The sequence below is a fragment of the Trematomus bernacchii genome, unplaced genomic scaffold (genome assembly GCF_902827165.1).
Source record: "Trematomus bernacchii unplaced genomic scaffold, fTreBer1.1, whole genome shotgun sequence".
In the NCBI taxonomy this organism is placed as follows: Eukaryota; Metazoa; Chordata; class Actinopteri; order Perciformes; family Nototheniidae; genus Trematomus; species Trematomus bernacchii.
The window spans coordinates 716087-729917 of NW_022987776.1; the positions used below are offsets into that span (position 1 = coordinate 716087).

Here is a 13831-nt window from a genome sequence, read left to right on the forward strand (position 1 = left end):
CGCTGGTTCTCTTTTTAGCGGGCTAGATCTCCATGGTAACTTATGCTGAGCGGCTAACCTCCTCGGGAGGAGGTTAGGTTGCAGGCTAAGAGATCAACTCAGTGAAAGCACCGCCTGCTGACCAATCAGAGCTCCGTGTGCGGAGTTTAAAGCGATCAAGTCATATTACAGGATAGAGGAAATACAGAAAAACTGCCGTTGCAATGCCTATGCACCCCCGTAGAACCGGGCCTGGTGGCATGTCTCTTCTGCCTGGGCACTTCTCTGGAGGAAGAAAAAGGGCAGGGGCTCAAGCCCACTTTGATGTCTATGTGTGCATGTGCCTGGCTGGAAGAGAGGGGGATGAGGCGAGAATCATCTGTTTGGTGTTTTGAGCAAAACACTTCATAGACATGCTTTTTATATATTTTGATATATCTGAGACCTATAATATATGCCTAATGACAGTAAGGCAAGGCAAGGCAATTTATTTGTATAGCACAATTCATACAGTGATGCAATTCAAAGTGCTTTACAGGATCAAACAGATAAACCACAATACACTTTTACGATGGTTAGTGAGAAGAAATACAAAAACACACAACATAATTAAAAGAAAGAAAACCATGTTTAACAGTTAGAAAATTAGAAAATTTAAATTTTAAAAGCCATGTTAAAAAGAAATGTTTTTAGACCTGATTTAAATGATTGTAGCCATTCTCAGATGTTCTGGGAGTTTGTTCCATGCATTGGGAGCATAGATGCAGAAGACTGCTTTCCCACGCTTTGATCTCACAAAGGGAACAGTGAGCCGGCCTGAAGACCTGAGGGCTCTGCTGGGTTCCTACCGCTGAAGGAGGTCCTTGATATATTTGGGTCCTAGCCCGTTTATTGCTTTTATATGTGTGCAATAAAATCACATATAGTGAGTAGGAGTCCTTTAGCTCTTCTTCTGTGGTGTTTGCAGGAAGGCTCTTCATACAGACTTTCCCTCGCTGCTCGACGTCATCACCGTCACGAGTCCGGTCGTCTTCAACTGTCTGATCGACATGAGAGGCGTCGAGTCCATCCTCATCATCAAGGTCACAAACACCTTTGCATTATTAATAGTTTTTATATTATTATTTTTTACTCTACAATTCACTTTTGAGTTGAGTTATGAAAGCATTAGATTGTTTTTTTTATTCTAAATTGTATAGAGAAGTTTCATTTTCATATAGTTCATTTTCATATACGTTTTGTTTTGGTTTTATATATTTATTTTTTCATATAATATTTTTAAATTTTTATTTTATTTTCATGCATGTCGTTTTTTTTATATATAAATATATTTAGTTTGACATTTCTTTAGTTTATATGCATTTAGATTTGTTTTTCATATTTGTAATCTATATTTATTTGTAATCATACAGTAGTCATATATTTATTTATTTTTTATTTTTCAAATATTTAGGTTTTATCTTGTGAGTTTTTTTATTCAGTTTTTTTTAATGAAATGATCAATTAATGCTTATATATAAATGTATTTATTAGGATAAACCCCTTGAGATGCACCATCTGGTTCTCAAGGGGTCCCGACCAAAGCAACGTGTCTAATAGATCAGTTGATGCCTGTTGCTGCTGAGTCCTGCAGAGGCTACGAAGCCGGTTCAACAGACCCTGGATATGTTTGAGTTTTCTTACCTAACCCAAAACAAACGCGCTCTCGCTAAGCGGTCCTACGACGCTGGTAATCAACTCGGTAACTCAAGCCAGGGTTTCTCTGTCCGGCTGAGTGCGCGTTCACATGAAAGGGGCGGGGCTAGCAACATTTGACCAATCACAAACATGGAGAAGCGTACTGACAGAGCAGCGTCATACTTCCTGAATGAAAAGTGAACTTTAATATTAGTCAAATATGAAGAAGTTAAACTTTAAACATCCATGACTTAAACACTTTATCCAGGATCAAAGCCACATAGCTGCACCTGCAAGGTGAATACAGCTGGTAACAGAAAAAGTGTTTGAATGCGTACATTAACAGGTTTATGAAATCACTGCCCCATCTAAGACACGATCTGACTTTAATTACATTTGACTCGAGTGTTTCGTCAACTTAATGTGTTGCTTAAAATAATACTTCTGCATACAGTATGTGACACTGTGAGTGTTGCACGGCCAGATACGGCTCAGCTGACTCAGATAAGGAGATATATGATACATTATGATGTGATATGATATGAATGATAATGGGACACATCGACGTCTGCACTCACAGTGGACTGTACTTAATGTTACTCTGATCCGGTTACTTATGTCGTGGCAGATATTTAAGTAAGCTTTCTTAACACTAATATTATAATAGTCAGATTGCTCTGAAGATGGGAGGGGATATTCTATTAATGTTCACGTTCACAGTCAGTTGATTTTTGCCGGCCGTCTTTCCTGCAACGGCAGTTTTTCTGTATTTCCTCTATTCTGTAATATGACTTGATAGCTTTAAACTCCGCACACGGAGCTCTGATTGGTCAGCAGGCAGTGCTTTCACTGAGTTGATCTCTTAGCCTGCAACCTAACTTGCTCCGGACCAGGGGCCTGTACTACGAAGCAGGATTTTCGCTTAGCGAGCTAACTTCCTGGATTTCCGGTCCTACGACGCTGGTTCACTTCTTAGCGGGCTAGATAACTTATTCTGAGCGGCTAGCCTGGTCCGGAGCAGGTTAGGTTCCAGGATAAGAGATCAACTCAGTGAAAGCACCGCCTGCTGACCAATCAGAGCTCCGTGTGCGGAGTTTAAAGCTAGCCCGCTAAAAAGAGAACCAGCGTCGTAGGACCGGAAACCCAGAGTTTACCCTGAAGTTAGCTCGCTAAGCGAAAATCCGGCTTCATAGTACAGGCCTCAGGAGTGTTGTTGTTGTTGTTGACTTGTGTGTTGTTTGTGTGTTGTCAGGAGAAAGAGGTGGCTCGGCAGGTAATGCAGCAGAGTCGTCCTCCGAAGAACTGCCGAGAGGCGTTTACTGCCGAGGGAGATCAGGTGTTTCCTAACAGATACTACACCTCCGACTGCAACAGGGCCAAATACCTGGGAGGAGATCTGGAGACAGAGATCAGGTTCTTACATATCTTTAATATCAAGAGACGTGTTAATCAAGTGTTCAATCAGACTTTAGTTCCACCTGGAGTAAATTCACAAGCTACCCTGCAGTATACAAAGTCATTCAAACTAGCTGCACCTTTACCAGCTTTGAGAACACTTTCATGATCAATCATTATAAAACATATCATATATATTATTCTGAAATGGACCAATCTGCACAATGACTACTTTTACTGTCGCTACTTTCACTATATTTTGATGATAATACTTTTCTACTTTCACTTGAGGAACATTTTGAATGCAGGACTTTTACTGAAACAGAGTATTCCTACACTCTGGTACTACTACTTTTACTCAAGTACAAGACCTGAGTACTTCTACTTTTACTCAAGTACAAGATCTGAGTACTTCTACTTTTACTCAAGCACAAGATCTGAGTACTTCTACTTTTACTCAAGTACAATATCTGAGTACTTCTACTTTTACTCAAGTACAAGACCTGAGTACTTCTACTTTTACTCAAGCACAAGATCCGAGTACTTCTACTTTTACTCAAGCACAAGATCTGAGTACTTCTACTTTTACTCAAGCACAAGATCTGAGTACTTCTACTTTTACTCAAGTACAAGATCTGAGTACTTCTACTTTTACTCAAGTACAAGATCTGAGTACTTCTACTTTTTATACAGTAGCTTTATGCTGATGTCAAATATGTCCCCCTTGATGGATAGAGAGACAGACTTTATTAATCCCCAATTGGGAAATCATTGTTGTTACAGGATGGATCAGTGTGCTCAACATTAAAATAGAAATAAATAAAAGTGGAAAATAGTTAACAATTAAAATTAAAATGAAAATGAAAAATAGTATAAACCAATATGAACAATATGAACAATGTACATAATTCTGGATAATTAAAATGTTAATTTGAATGACCTTTCAGATTTCCTTTATTAGTCCCACAGTGGGAAATGAATAGTGTTTAATGTGACTTTAGTTTTCTTAAAGTGGACCTATCATGCTATATTTGAATAACATAGTGTAGGACCATACCTATATAAGGCATATTTATACTTTTTTCTTTTCAAAATACCAAACAGATCATGCATTTTAGCCATGCCTCATTTTGCTCAATTTGACAATTTCTAGCTCTGTTTTAGCAAGGGCAGATTCAGTGAGAACAGCACCACCTACAGGCCTGGCATATGTACTACAGCGTCTCCAGCGCTTTCGAACGGCAATGGCCGTGGCTGTCTCCTCCTGATTAGTGGAGTTGGCCCAATAGCCGTAGCGCCACCGTCCTGACGTCAGGACAGTGTTCAAATCTGGATCAGTTTTTATCAGATCCGTTGCAGCCCCTTTTTTAGAGATTTGGGTATGGAGGAAAATAGAGAGGGTTGTGTTTTCTGACACTTGGTGAGTTCCCTGGAACACCGGGGACACATATTCATGTATAAAAGACGTACACAAGTGCATTTTGCATGATAGGTCCCCTTTAAATGTGGTAAACGTATATTTTATTATTGATCTGTTGTGTCCCTGGGTCAGTGTTCTGGACTGTGACCTGGAGAACCTCCAGGCCCAGCTGAGCCACTTGCAGCTGCAGGTCTGCTGCGTCAGCGCCGACATCCAGAAGATGGAGAACGGACTGAACAGAACCGTCCTGAACCTGAAGAGGAACCTGGTACCAGAACCACTATCAGAACATTTAAACATGTCAGAACACTTTAAAATAATGGTGTTAATACAAGTTATTAAGTGGGGAGGTTTCATGGTGATACAAAATAAAATAAATAGACATTATTTAGTACACCACGTAAATAAATAAATATTCTCAACAAATATATTAGTAAAATAAATAAATAACATAAATAAAAATTGAAAATACAAAAATATTCTTACTAACTGTGTTGACCTATTCACCTGTAGTGTGTCTAAATGTGGAAATAATTTGAGTTCATTTTGATCTGTATTGCAGGCTTCTGTGAATCAGGTGAAAGCATCGATATCAGAGCTGGAGGCGGCGGGGGAGGAGCACATCGAGGACATCTGCTCTTTGGTGATTTACTTTGTAGTGATCACCATATCCCTCTGTTTTATTCATGTGCCTGCGATTCCCTCGTGGGCTGACCCGATGAGTAGACGCTTGTTGCTGAGAGAGAAAATAACAGAATGTCCCGATACGATTGAAAAGTAAAATATTCTTGTTTATTCCAAAAAAAAAGGCGGTGTAAAAAATAAATAAACGTTTTCAAACAAACTATTTCTCACATAAACTGATGCTTCAAATATTAAATGCAAAACAAGGAACCAAGCTGTCGCGCTCCCAACAAGCAAGGTCTGAAGACTGTTTAAACACACACCTGTATCTAAAGGATGTGAGTGTGTGATTCTGCAGGAGGAGGTTGCTGAGGAGAGTCGGCAGAAGATGGAGGCCGAGCGGCAGGCGATGATCGAGGAGAAAGAAGAGCTGGAAAAACATGGAGAAAACGTAGAAAACAAGGAATCGAGAGACTCGTCGGTCAGAGAGAGAATCGATCGACTCTGTGAGGAAGTCGAGACGATGAAGGTGAAGCACAGAGAGAAAATAATGTAGCTGTATATCAGTATGTAGTGTCTCTACTTTAAAGAGTCCTCTCCTGCTGATGTTCAGGTGTATATCAGTATGTAGTGTCTCTACTTTAAAGAGTCCTCTCCTAATGATGTTCAGGTGTATATCAGTATATAGTGTCTCTACTTTAAAGAGTCCTCTCCTGCTGATGTTCAGGTGTATATCAGTATGTAGTGTCTCTACTTTAAAGAGTCCTCTCCTGCTGATGTTCAGGTGTATATCAGTATGTAGTGTCTCTACTTTAAAGAGTCCTCTCCTGCTGATGTTCAGGTGTATATCAGTATGTAGTGTCTCTACTTTAAAGAGTCCTCTCCTGCTGATGTTCAGGTGTATATCAGTATGTAGTGTCTCTACTTTAAAGAGTCCTCTTTTGCTGATGTTCAGGTGTATATCAGTATGTAGTGTCTCTACTTTAAAGAGTCCTCTCCTGCTGATGTTCAGGTGTATATCAGTATGTAGTGTCTCTACTTTAAAGAGTCCTCTCCTGCTGATGTTCAGGTGTATATCAGTATGTAGTGTCTCTACTTTAAAGAGTCCTCTCCTGCTGATGTTCAGGTGTATATCAGTATGTAGTGTCTCTACTTTAAAAGAGTCCTCTCCTGCTGATGTTCAGGTGTATATCAGTATGTAGTGTCTCTACTTTAAAGAGTCCTCTCCTGCTGATGTTCAGGTATATATCAGTATGTAGTGTCTCTACTTTAAAGAGTCCTCTCCTGCTGATGTTCAGGTGTATATCAGTATGTAGTGTCTCTACTTTAAAGAGTCCTCTCCTGCTGATGTTCAGGTGTATATCAGTATGTAGTGTCTCTACTTTAAAGAGTCCTCTCCTGCTGATGTTCAGGTGTATATCAGTATGTAGTGTCTCTACTTTAAAGAGTCCTCTCCTGCTGATGTTCAGGTGTATATCAGTATGTAGTGTCTCTACTTTAAAGAGTCCTCTCCTGCTGATGTTCAGGTGTATATCAGTATGTAGTGTCTCTACTTTAAAGAGTCCTCTCCTGCTGATGTTCAGGTGTATATCAGTATGTAGTGTCTCTACTTTAAAGAGTCCTCTCCTGCTGATGTTCAGGTGTATATCAGTATGTAGTGTCTCTACTTTAAAGAGTCCTCTCCTGCTGATGTTCAGGTTTTATATTTAGTGGCTCGTTTAAAGACTGAATGGTTTGGAAAACACCTGTATCTGGAGGATGTGATTTATGTTGTTGTTGTCCTCAGGAGGAGCAGTTGAAGCTGGAGGCTGAGTGCAGCAAACATGAACAAAGCCTCCAGGTTTTAGAGAAGGAACTGAAGAGTCATGTAGAAGCTATCCGACAGATGAAGAGTGACCTCGCTCAGGCAGAGGAAGCGTTGCAGGTAACAACAGCTTTGAATACACTTTGAATGCAGCAGGCGAAGGCGAGACACTGCAAAGACTAAATGATTTGTAATGAGCGATTTAGCCGGTCTTCTTTCAGACCAGTGGACTTGCTGATATCTTACATGTGTTTTGAATTCTCCCCCCTGCAGGAGTGTGTGAGTAAAGCGTCAGAGATCAGTCCTCAGCGACAGGTCGTGTCCGCCAGCTCGACGAGTTTGGACACCGAAATAACTCGAATGCAGAGGAAGATCAAAGTTTACGAGAGCATTCACGGAGAGCAGCAGCAGGTGGTGAGGTGAGGAAAACTTCACTGAGTCAACACAAAATAAAGATGCACCTTTTTGTTTGATTTTGAGTTTAAAAAATGTCTTCGAATTTTGACATTTTCTCTGAATTTTGACATTTTTGGAGAATTGAATATTTTCCTTAGAATTGACTTTTTTTTCTCACAATTTTGACTTTTTTCTTTTCCGAATTGTTATATTTCTCAGACTGTTTGGTTTTTATAAAGTGTTGACTTTTTTTCAGATTTTATTATTTTTCTTAGAATTTTTACTTTTTCTCAGAATTTTTACTTTTTTTCAGATTTTATTATTTTTCTTAGAATTTTTACTTTTTCTCAGAATTTTTACTTTTTCTCAGAATTTTTACTTTTTTTCAGAATTTTTACTTTTTTTCAGAGTTTAATTTTTTTGGTGGTGAGGAATTATTTCACTATTAGTCAACACAGAATAAAGAGATATTGCACCTTTTTGTTATCTGTTGCAAACACACGTAAGGTAACATATCAGCTCAAAACGTGCTTTCCGGCTTAAACTAAGAGAATGCTAGTGTTCCCTGAATCCCTCCCTAAATCATGTTGTGGCCTTGTTTTACACCATGAGAACTTAAATCAGGAATATTATATATTATTATTATATTTATTAATTAGTAATATATATTATTGATCAGATAAATATGTTTCCTCTTCCTCAGGGAGTACGCTGACGCGCTTTCTCTGTTCAGACAGAAGAGCAAACAGGTGAGAGACCTGCGGAGATTCATCGACCGCCTTCAACACATCATATCGGACAGACAGAGCAGATACAAGGTCCTGAGGAGGTACACATATTTAACATTAATACTATTATACCCTGTGCACAGATACTATAAATACAGAATATTTACTTTTTTCTTAGAATTTTGACTTTTTTCTTAAAATTTATTGTTTTCTTAGAATTTTATTATTTTCGGAATTTTGACTTTTCTCAAAATATTTACTTTTTTCTCAGAATCTCTCAGAATTTTGATTTTATTAGTTTACTTTTTTTTCTTTTTCATTTTCATTGAGAATGTTTAAAACTTGACTTTTTAAGGACCCTTAAACTAGCAGATCAAATATCAGAATAAACTTCACAGAAATATGTTTCTTCTTCATATTCAACATCAGTAAGTGTTCTTTGTTCTTCCTTCAGGTCTCTATCGTTCAGGTGTAAATTATATTTTAATAACTTCATGATAAAGATGAACTGCTGCGGCTCCATGATCTTCGACCACAACAACGAGACGCTCTCCATCTCCGTACCTATACTTTTTACTTTACTTTTTCTCACCTGTAGTTACACACCCGTGTTTTCTCAACTGTGTTTTCTCACCTGCAGTTAAACACCTGTGTTGTATCACCTGTAGGTAAACACCTGTGTTTTCTCACCTGTAGTTACACACCCGTGTTTTCTCACCCGTGTTTTCTCACCCGTGTTTTCTCACCTGTGTTTTCTGACCTGTAGTTGTCTCATCTGTAGTTTTCTCCCCTGTGTTGTCTCACTTGTTTTGTCTCACCTGTAGTTGTCTCACCTGTGTTGTCTCACTTGTTTTGTCTCACCTGTAGTTGTCTCACCTGTGTTGTCTCACCTGTAGTTACACACCCGTGTTTTCTCTCCTGTGTTGTCTCACCTGTGTTGTCTCACCTGTAGTTGTCTCACCTGTGTTTTCTCTCCTGTGTTGTCTCACCTGTGTTGTCTCACCTGTAGTTGTCTCACCCGTGTTTTCTCTCCTGTGTTGTCTCACCTGTGTTGTCTCACCTGTAGTTGTCTCACCCGTGTTTTCTCTCCTGTGTTGTCTCACCTGTGTTGTCTCACCTGTAGTTACACACCCGTGTTGTCTCTCCTGTGTTGTCTCACCTGTGTTGTCTCACCTGTAGTTGTCTCACCTGTAGTTGTCTCACTTGTAGTTGTCTCACCTGTAGTTGTCTCACCTGTGTTGTCTCACCTGTAGTTGTCTCACCTGTAGTTGTCTCACCTGTAGTTGTCTCACCTGTAGTTGTCTCACTTGTAGTTGTCTCACCTGTAGTTGTCTCACCTGTGTTGTCTCACCTGTGCAGGTGATGCCCCCGGGCAGGGAGGATGAGGGGGTGGTGAGTGACATGCGCTCTCTGAGTGGAGGCGAGCGCTCGTTCTCCACCGTCTGCTTCATGCTCTCTCTGTGGGAGATCACAGAGTCTCCATTCAGGTGCCTCGACGAGTTCGACGTCTACATGGTACACACACACACATACTTACTCACTCACTCACTCACACACACACACACTCACACACACACACACACACTCTCACACACACACACTTACTCACGTTATCACACACACACACACACACACACACACACACACACACACACACACACACACACACACACCATTCACTCACCTCTCTCTCTCACACACACACACACACACACACACACACACACACCATTCACTCACCTCTCTCTCACACACACACACACCATTCACTCACCTCTCTCACACACACACACACACCACTCACTCACCTCTCTCACACACACGCACACGCACACACACACCTATATACTCACACATACACACACACCACTCACTCACACACCTCTCTCACACATACACACACACACACACACACCTCATGCAGATACATTATCTCAAACTGTATCCAAAATACACACCTGTGATTTTCTTATTTATTTCGGGCTTTTTTTGTGAAAGGTAGGAAGGAGTGAATCTGGTTGAGTATTTAAATGTGCCGTTCTTGGACTCTGTGTTGATGTTTTATGATCTTTATGAATCAGTTCAGCACAATGCGACTGGAAGATGCATTTGTTTACGACGCAGAAAAAAATGACTTTGTTCCAGAAAAAATTAGAAATGTGTAATTTATTTCAAATTAAAGGTTTTCTTTGTGAAAGTATTCATGTCAAAAACAAAAGGGAAAAAAAGGTATTTTGATTTAATCACAAATGTTCCATTATGTTCCCAAATTTAAAAAATGCCATGATAATAAATGAATGAATGAATAAAAAAAGTTGTATTTGTATTTATTTATAGAAGGACCATGCATACAAAAACATTAATCTCAGCAAAGAGAAGAGATGCAATATGCCAGATTATAGCTAATAGCTCATTTCCATCTGTGGTCCTCAGGCAGGTTCATAACAATCAATAGACAAATAATAACATTGCATGATCTCTATCAGTCAAACAATTTTAAAACCTGATTTAAGTACAGCTCAATAAATACATAAACTAATAAATAATACAATTAAAGCATCTAGCGATTGTAAACTTCTCTCTACATCAAAAATACAAATAAGAATCATTTTGTAAATCATCAAAATAATGACGAACCTAGGTGAGGCTTATTTTGCGTAAACAGACTGATATGACTGTTGCCCCTTTCACACCAACGCGGTTTTTATTTTCAGCCCCGTTTAGTTCACACCGCCCAGAGCCCGAGTGGTGCTGCGTCATCGTTTGCGTCATGACGTAACCGGTTGCGTGCCTGCTTCATAAAGCCAAACCGCGCGGAAACCCCTCACAGCAACAACAACAACAATGGCCGATTGTATTGATGTGCTGCTCGTTTTGCTTTGTCGAAACCAAATGGGAATAATAGGACGACTTCACCACAAACTTTCCATTCGTCACAAGCGACTTTCAAATGTTCTTTGACAGAGTCTAGCAAGTCGTCATGTGGACTTGTTTTCGGACGACCGCTGCCACTCCGTCCGAGGTCTCGCTTTTGGTCCCGATAATCCTTCTTAACTTTTTTCAGTTTGTTGCAAATCTGGTCCACGGTTTAAGTTTGGGGTTTTCCATCGCTGTGTACAAACTGGACAAAACGTGGGCTGCTTGTTGTTGTTGTTCAGGAGGGTGATCCCGCCCCCGCCTCCGACGTAAGCGTGACGTATGTGGAATGCGGTTCTTGCTTCTAGACCAGGGGTGTCAAACTCAATTTCATCACGGGCCACATCAGCATTATGGTTGCACTCAAAGGGCCGGTTGTAACTTTAAGACTATATAATTAATTAATATAACTTCATAATTAACTACGTCTGAAAGCAGAAGTCTAGAGCAAATAATTGCAAGTCTCTTCAGTAAGAAATGTCACAATATGATTTTAAAAGAAAAGCCACATTCTGGAAAAACATTGATTGTGACATTTTGAAAAAAAAATCTATTTATGAGAAAAAGGCTAATTCTAAGAAAAAAGGCATATTTGGACAAAAAAAGTCAAATTCTGAGAAAAAGTCAAATTTGAGATGCATTGTGGGACATGTCGTTTATGGGCAACGTGCTTCTGTAAAGTAGCATGTAACCGTATAATAAACATATTATATTCTTTGCAAGCTCTTGTGGGGCCACATAAAATGAAGTCGCGGGCCGGATTTGGCCCCCGGGCCTTGAGTTTGACACCCCTGTTCGAGACGGACAATTCGAGCTTGGTAAGAACAGGTTTTCGGGGGAAAGAGCCGGCTCCGCTGCGGTGTGAACAGGAAAAACCGGTGCTTATCAGGCTCTAGCTCCGAACCGGCCCTGGAACCGCGTTGGTGTGAAAGGGGCATGTGCGTTTCACTTCCTTTGATTATTCTTATTTGTATTGAAGGCAGAACTAAATAAGTTTCATTTGTACTATCTTTGATGAATTTTCTTTATTTTTGCAGGATATGCACAACCGGCGGATCTCTCTGGATCTCCTGCTGGAGCTTTCTGAGCGACAGACCCTTCGTCAGTTCATCTTCGTCACTCCTCTCACCACCAGGTGGCGCTCCTCTTCACACACTGACCTTTCTATTATATTTACAGTTTTAATTGTACAACTTAGTTTCCTGTACTGCCATCAAAACAATTATATAGGTTTTAGTTTTTAACTATATAATAAATATTCAATTATTGCATATAGTAATACATATTAGGAATGGATCATTATTTTAAATTAATATTAAATATAATTTATATGAATTCAGCATTACAATTTAAAAGTCATTTTAATACATTTTTTATTTGTGATAATTGTGCATTTTTCTATGAAATTATAAAAATGTAAATGTTTTGATTCTATAATTTCTTAATTGTCAAAGTATCTTTCTATCATTATAAACACTACATTATTTATTAATTGTTATTTAAATTATATATATATATATATTGTATTACTACTTTACAATAGATTGTATTGCATCATTAAATACACATTTAAACAATATTTACATTTTATTGTTTAATTAGATGGTTTTTTACATGTGTTGGAAATCCTTGAAACACCTGAATTTAATTCTGTGTTTTCCAGGTTAGCATGAAAGTGCTTATGATGTAGTTTTTATACTTACATGTTTCACCCTTCTGCAGAATGCTGTTACACATCTGTGTTGCTTGTCGCACAATAATATAATAAAGAAGTGAAAAGGCACCTTGAAATGCCTAAAAGGAGCTTTTCTCATGCCTCTTGAGGGGGCAGGGACCCCGTGCGTCAGCTTGATTCTTTGACATATTTTCACTTTGTTTTTATGTCACCTGTGTTTTGTGTCTTTCAGCAATCTTCCAAAATCCAGACTGATAAAGATCCACAAGCTGCAGGATCCAGAGAGAATCTGCAGCGAGGCTCAGGAGGAAGAAGAGGACGTTTAAAAATAATAAAGAGAGACCTTGTTACGAACCTCGATGGATATGTCAGTGTTATTATTCAGTATTCTCATGTTTGTTTGCTGGGATTCATTTATGGATGTGTTTGAAAACCTAATGACGGTTTAATGTTTCAGGACTCGCAGGTATGTTAACTCTTATTGTTGTGTTAATGTGTAGCTGCCTTTAGCCACACCATTATTCTTTATATGTATCATCTGTTATCAACATGTTGTGCATCTCAATAACTTATTCATAGTTACAAGAGGAAGCGAGGAGGATTTTATTTATCTCATTGACACCGTCTGCAAATAAATTACATTCCTGTAGGCCTACAACTAAACCAATTTTCAATTACTTTTCTAAAAGGGAAACAGATGTTCTCCCATGTTATGGTCGCACTAGGTATTATGAATATTAAGGGGACATTTTGTGATTTATTTGTTGTTTAATGTTCATTTATAACCATTGAAAATGAGCCGATTAGCTTACACTGGCACATACACCGTAATGATCCTTGTGCATTGTGCCTAAATATAAAAATATAATTGCAATATTTATTTCAGCATTGACATAAAAACTGAGTTATAGCATCAATTACATGTTAGAAGTTATACCAGGGTTGCCAACTCTCACGCATCTGGCTTGTGACACACGCTTTCACTCTCAATCTCACGCTCTCACGCTGCCCAAACTATTCTCACGCCAAAAACAAGATGAGGCGATCGTTTTTGGTTGGTTATTTACAATGTTGAGTTGACAGCTGCTCAAGCTGTCGATCCGCTCCCTCCCCGCCCCCACCACTCTTAACAACGTTAACAGACAGCAGAGCAGTGGGAGCCGGTTGGTCAATCCCCGACCCGCATTGCGCATGCGCAGATCTAAGATCCAGTAGAA

At 39.2% G+C, this 13831-nt stretch overlaps 1 protein-coding gene across 3 annotated transcripts in view; it reads left to right on the forward strand.

Annotated features, from left to right (window-relative positions):
• smc6 (structural maintenance of chromosomes 6) overlaps positions 1–13624 on the forward strand; it is a 38898-nt gene extending 25274 nt beyond the window's left edge. For all 3 annotated transcript variants that reach the window (XM_034149046.1, XM_034149047.1, XM_034149048.1), the window contains 12 exons: positions 947–1061; positions 2909–3069; positions 4604–4739; positions 5034–5114; positions 5454–5624; positions 6882–7019; positions 7173–7318; positions 7999–8124; positions 8478–8583; positions 9383–9538; positions 11977–12074; positions 12847–13624. In XM_034149046.1, the coding sequence (XP_034004937.1) occupies positions 947–1061; positions 2909–3069; positions 4604–4739; positions 5034–5114; positions 5454–5624; positions 6882–7019; positions 7173–7318; positions 7999–8124; positions 8478–8583; positions 9383–9538; positions 11977–12074; positions 12847–12940 (1528 nt within the window). In that variant the 3' untranslated portion in view covers positions 12941–13624. The remainder of the gene's footprint in view (positions 1–946; positions 1062–2908; positions 3070–4603; positions 4740–5033; positions 5115–5453; positions 5625–6881; positions 7020–7172; positions 7319–7998; positions 8125–8477; positions 8584–9382; positions 9539–11976; positions 12075–12846) is intronic.
• The last annotated feature ends 207 nt before the right edge of the window (positions 13625–13831 follow it).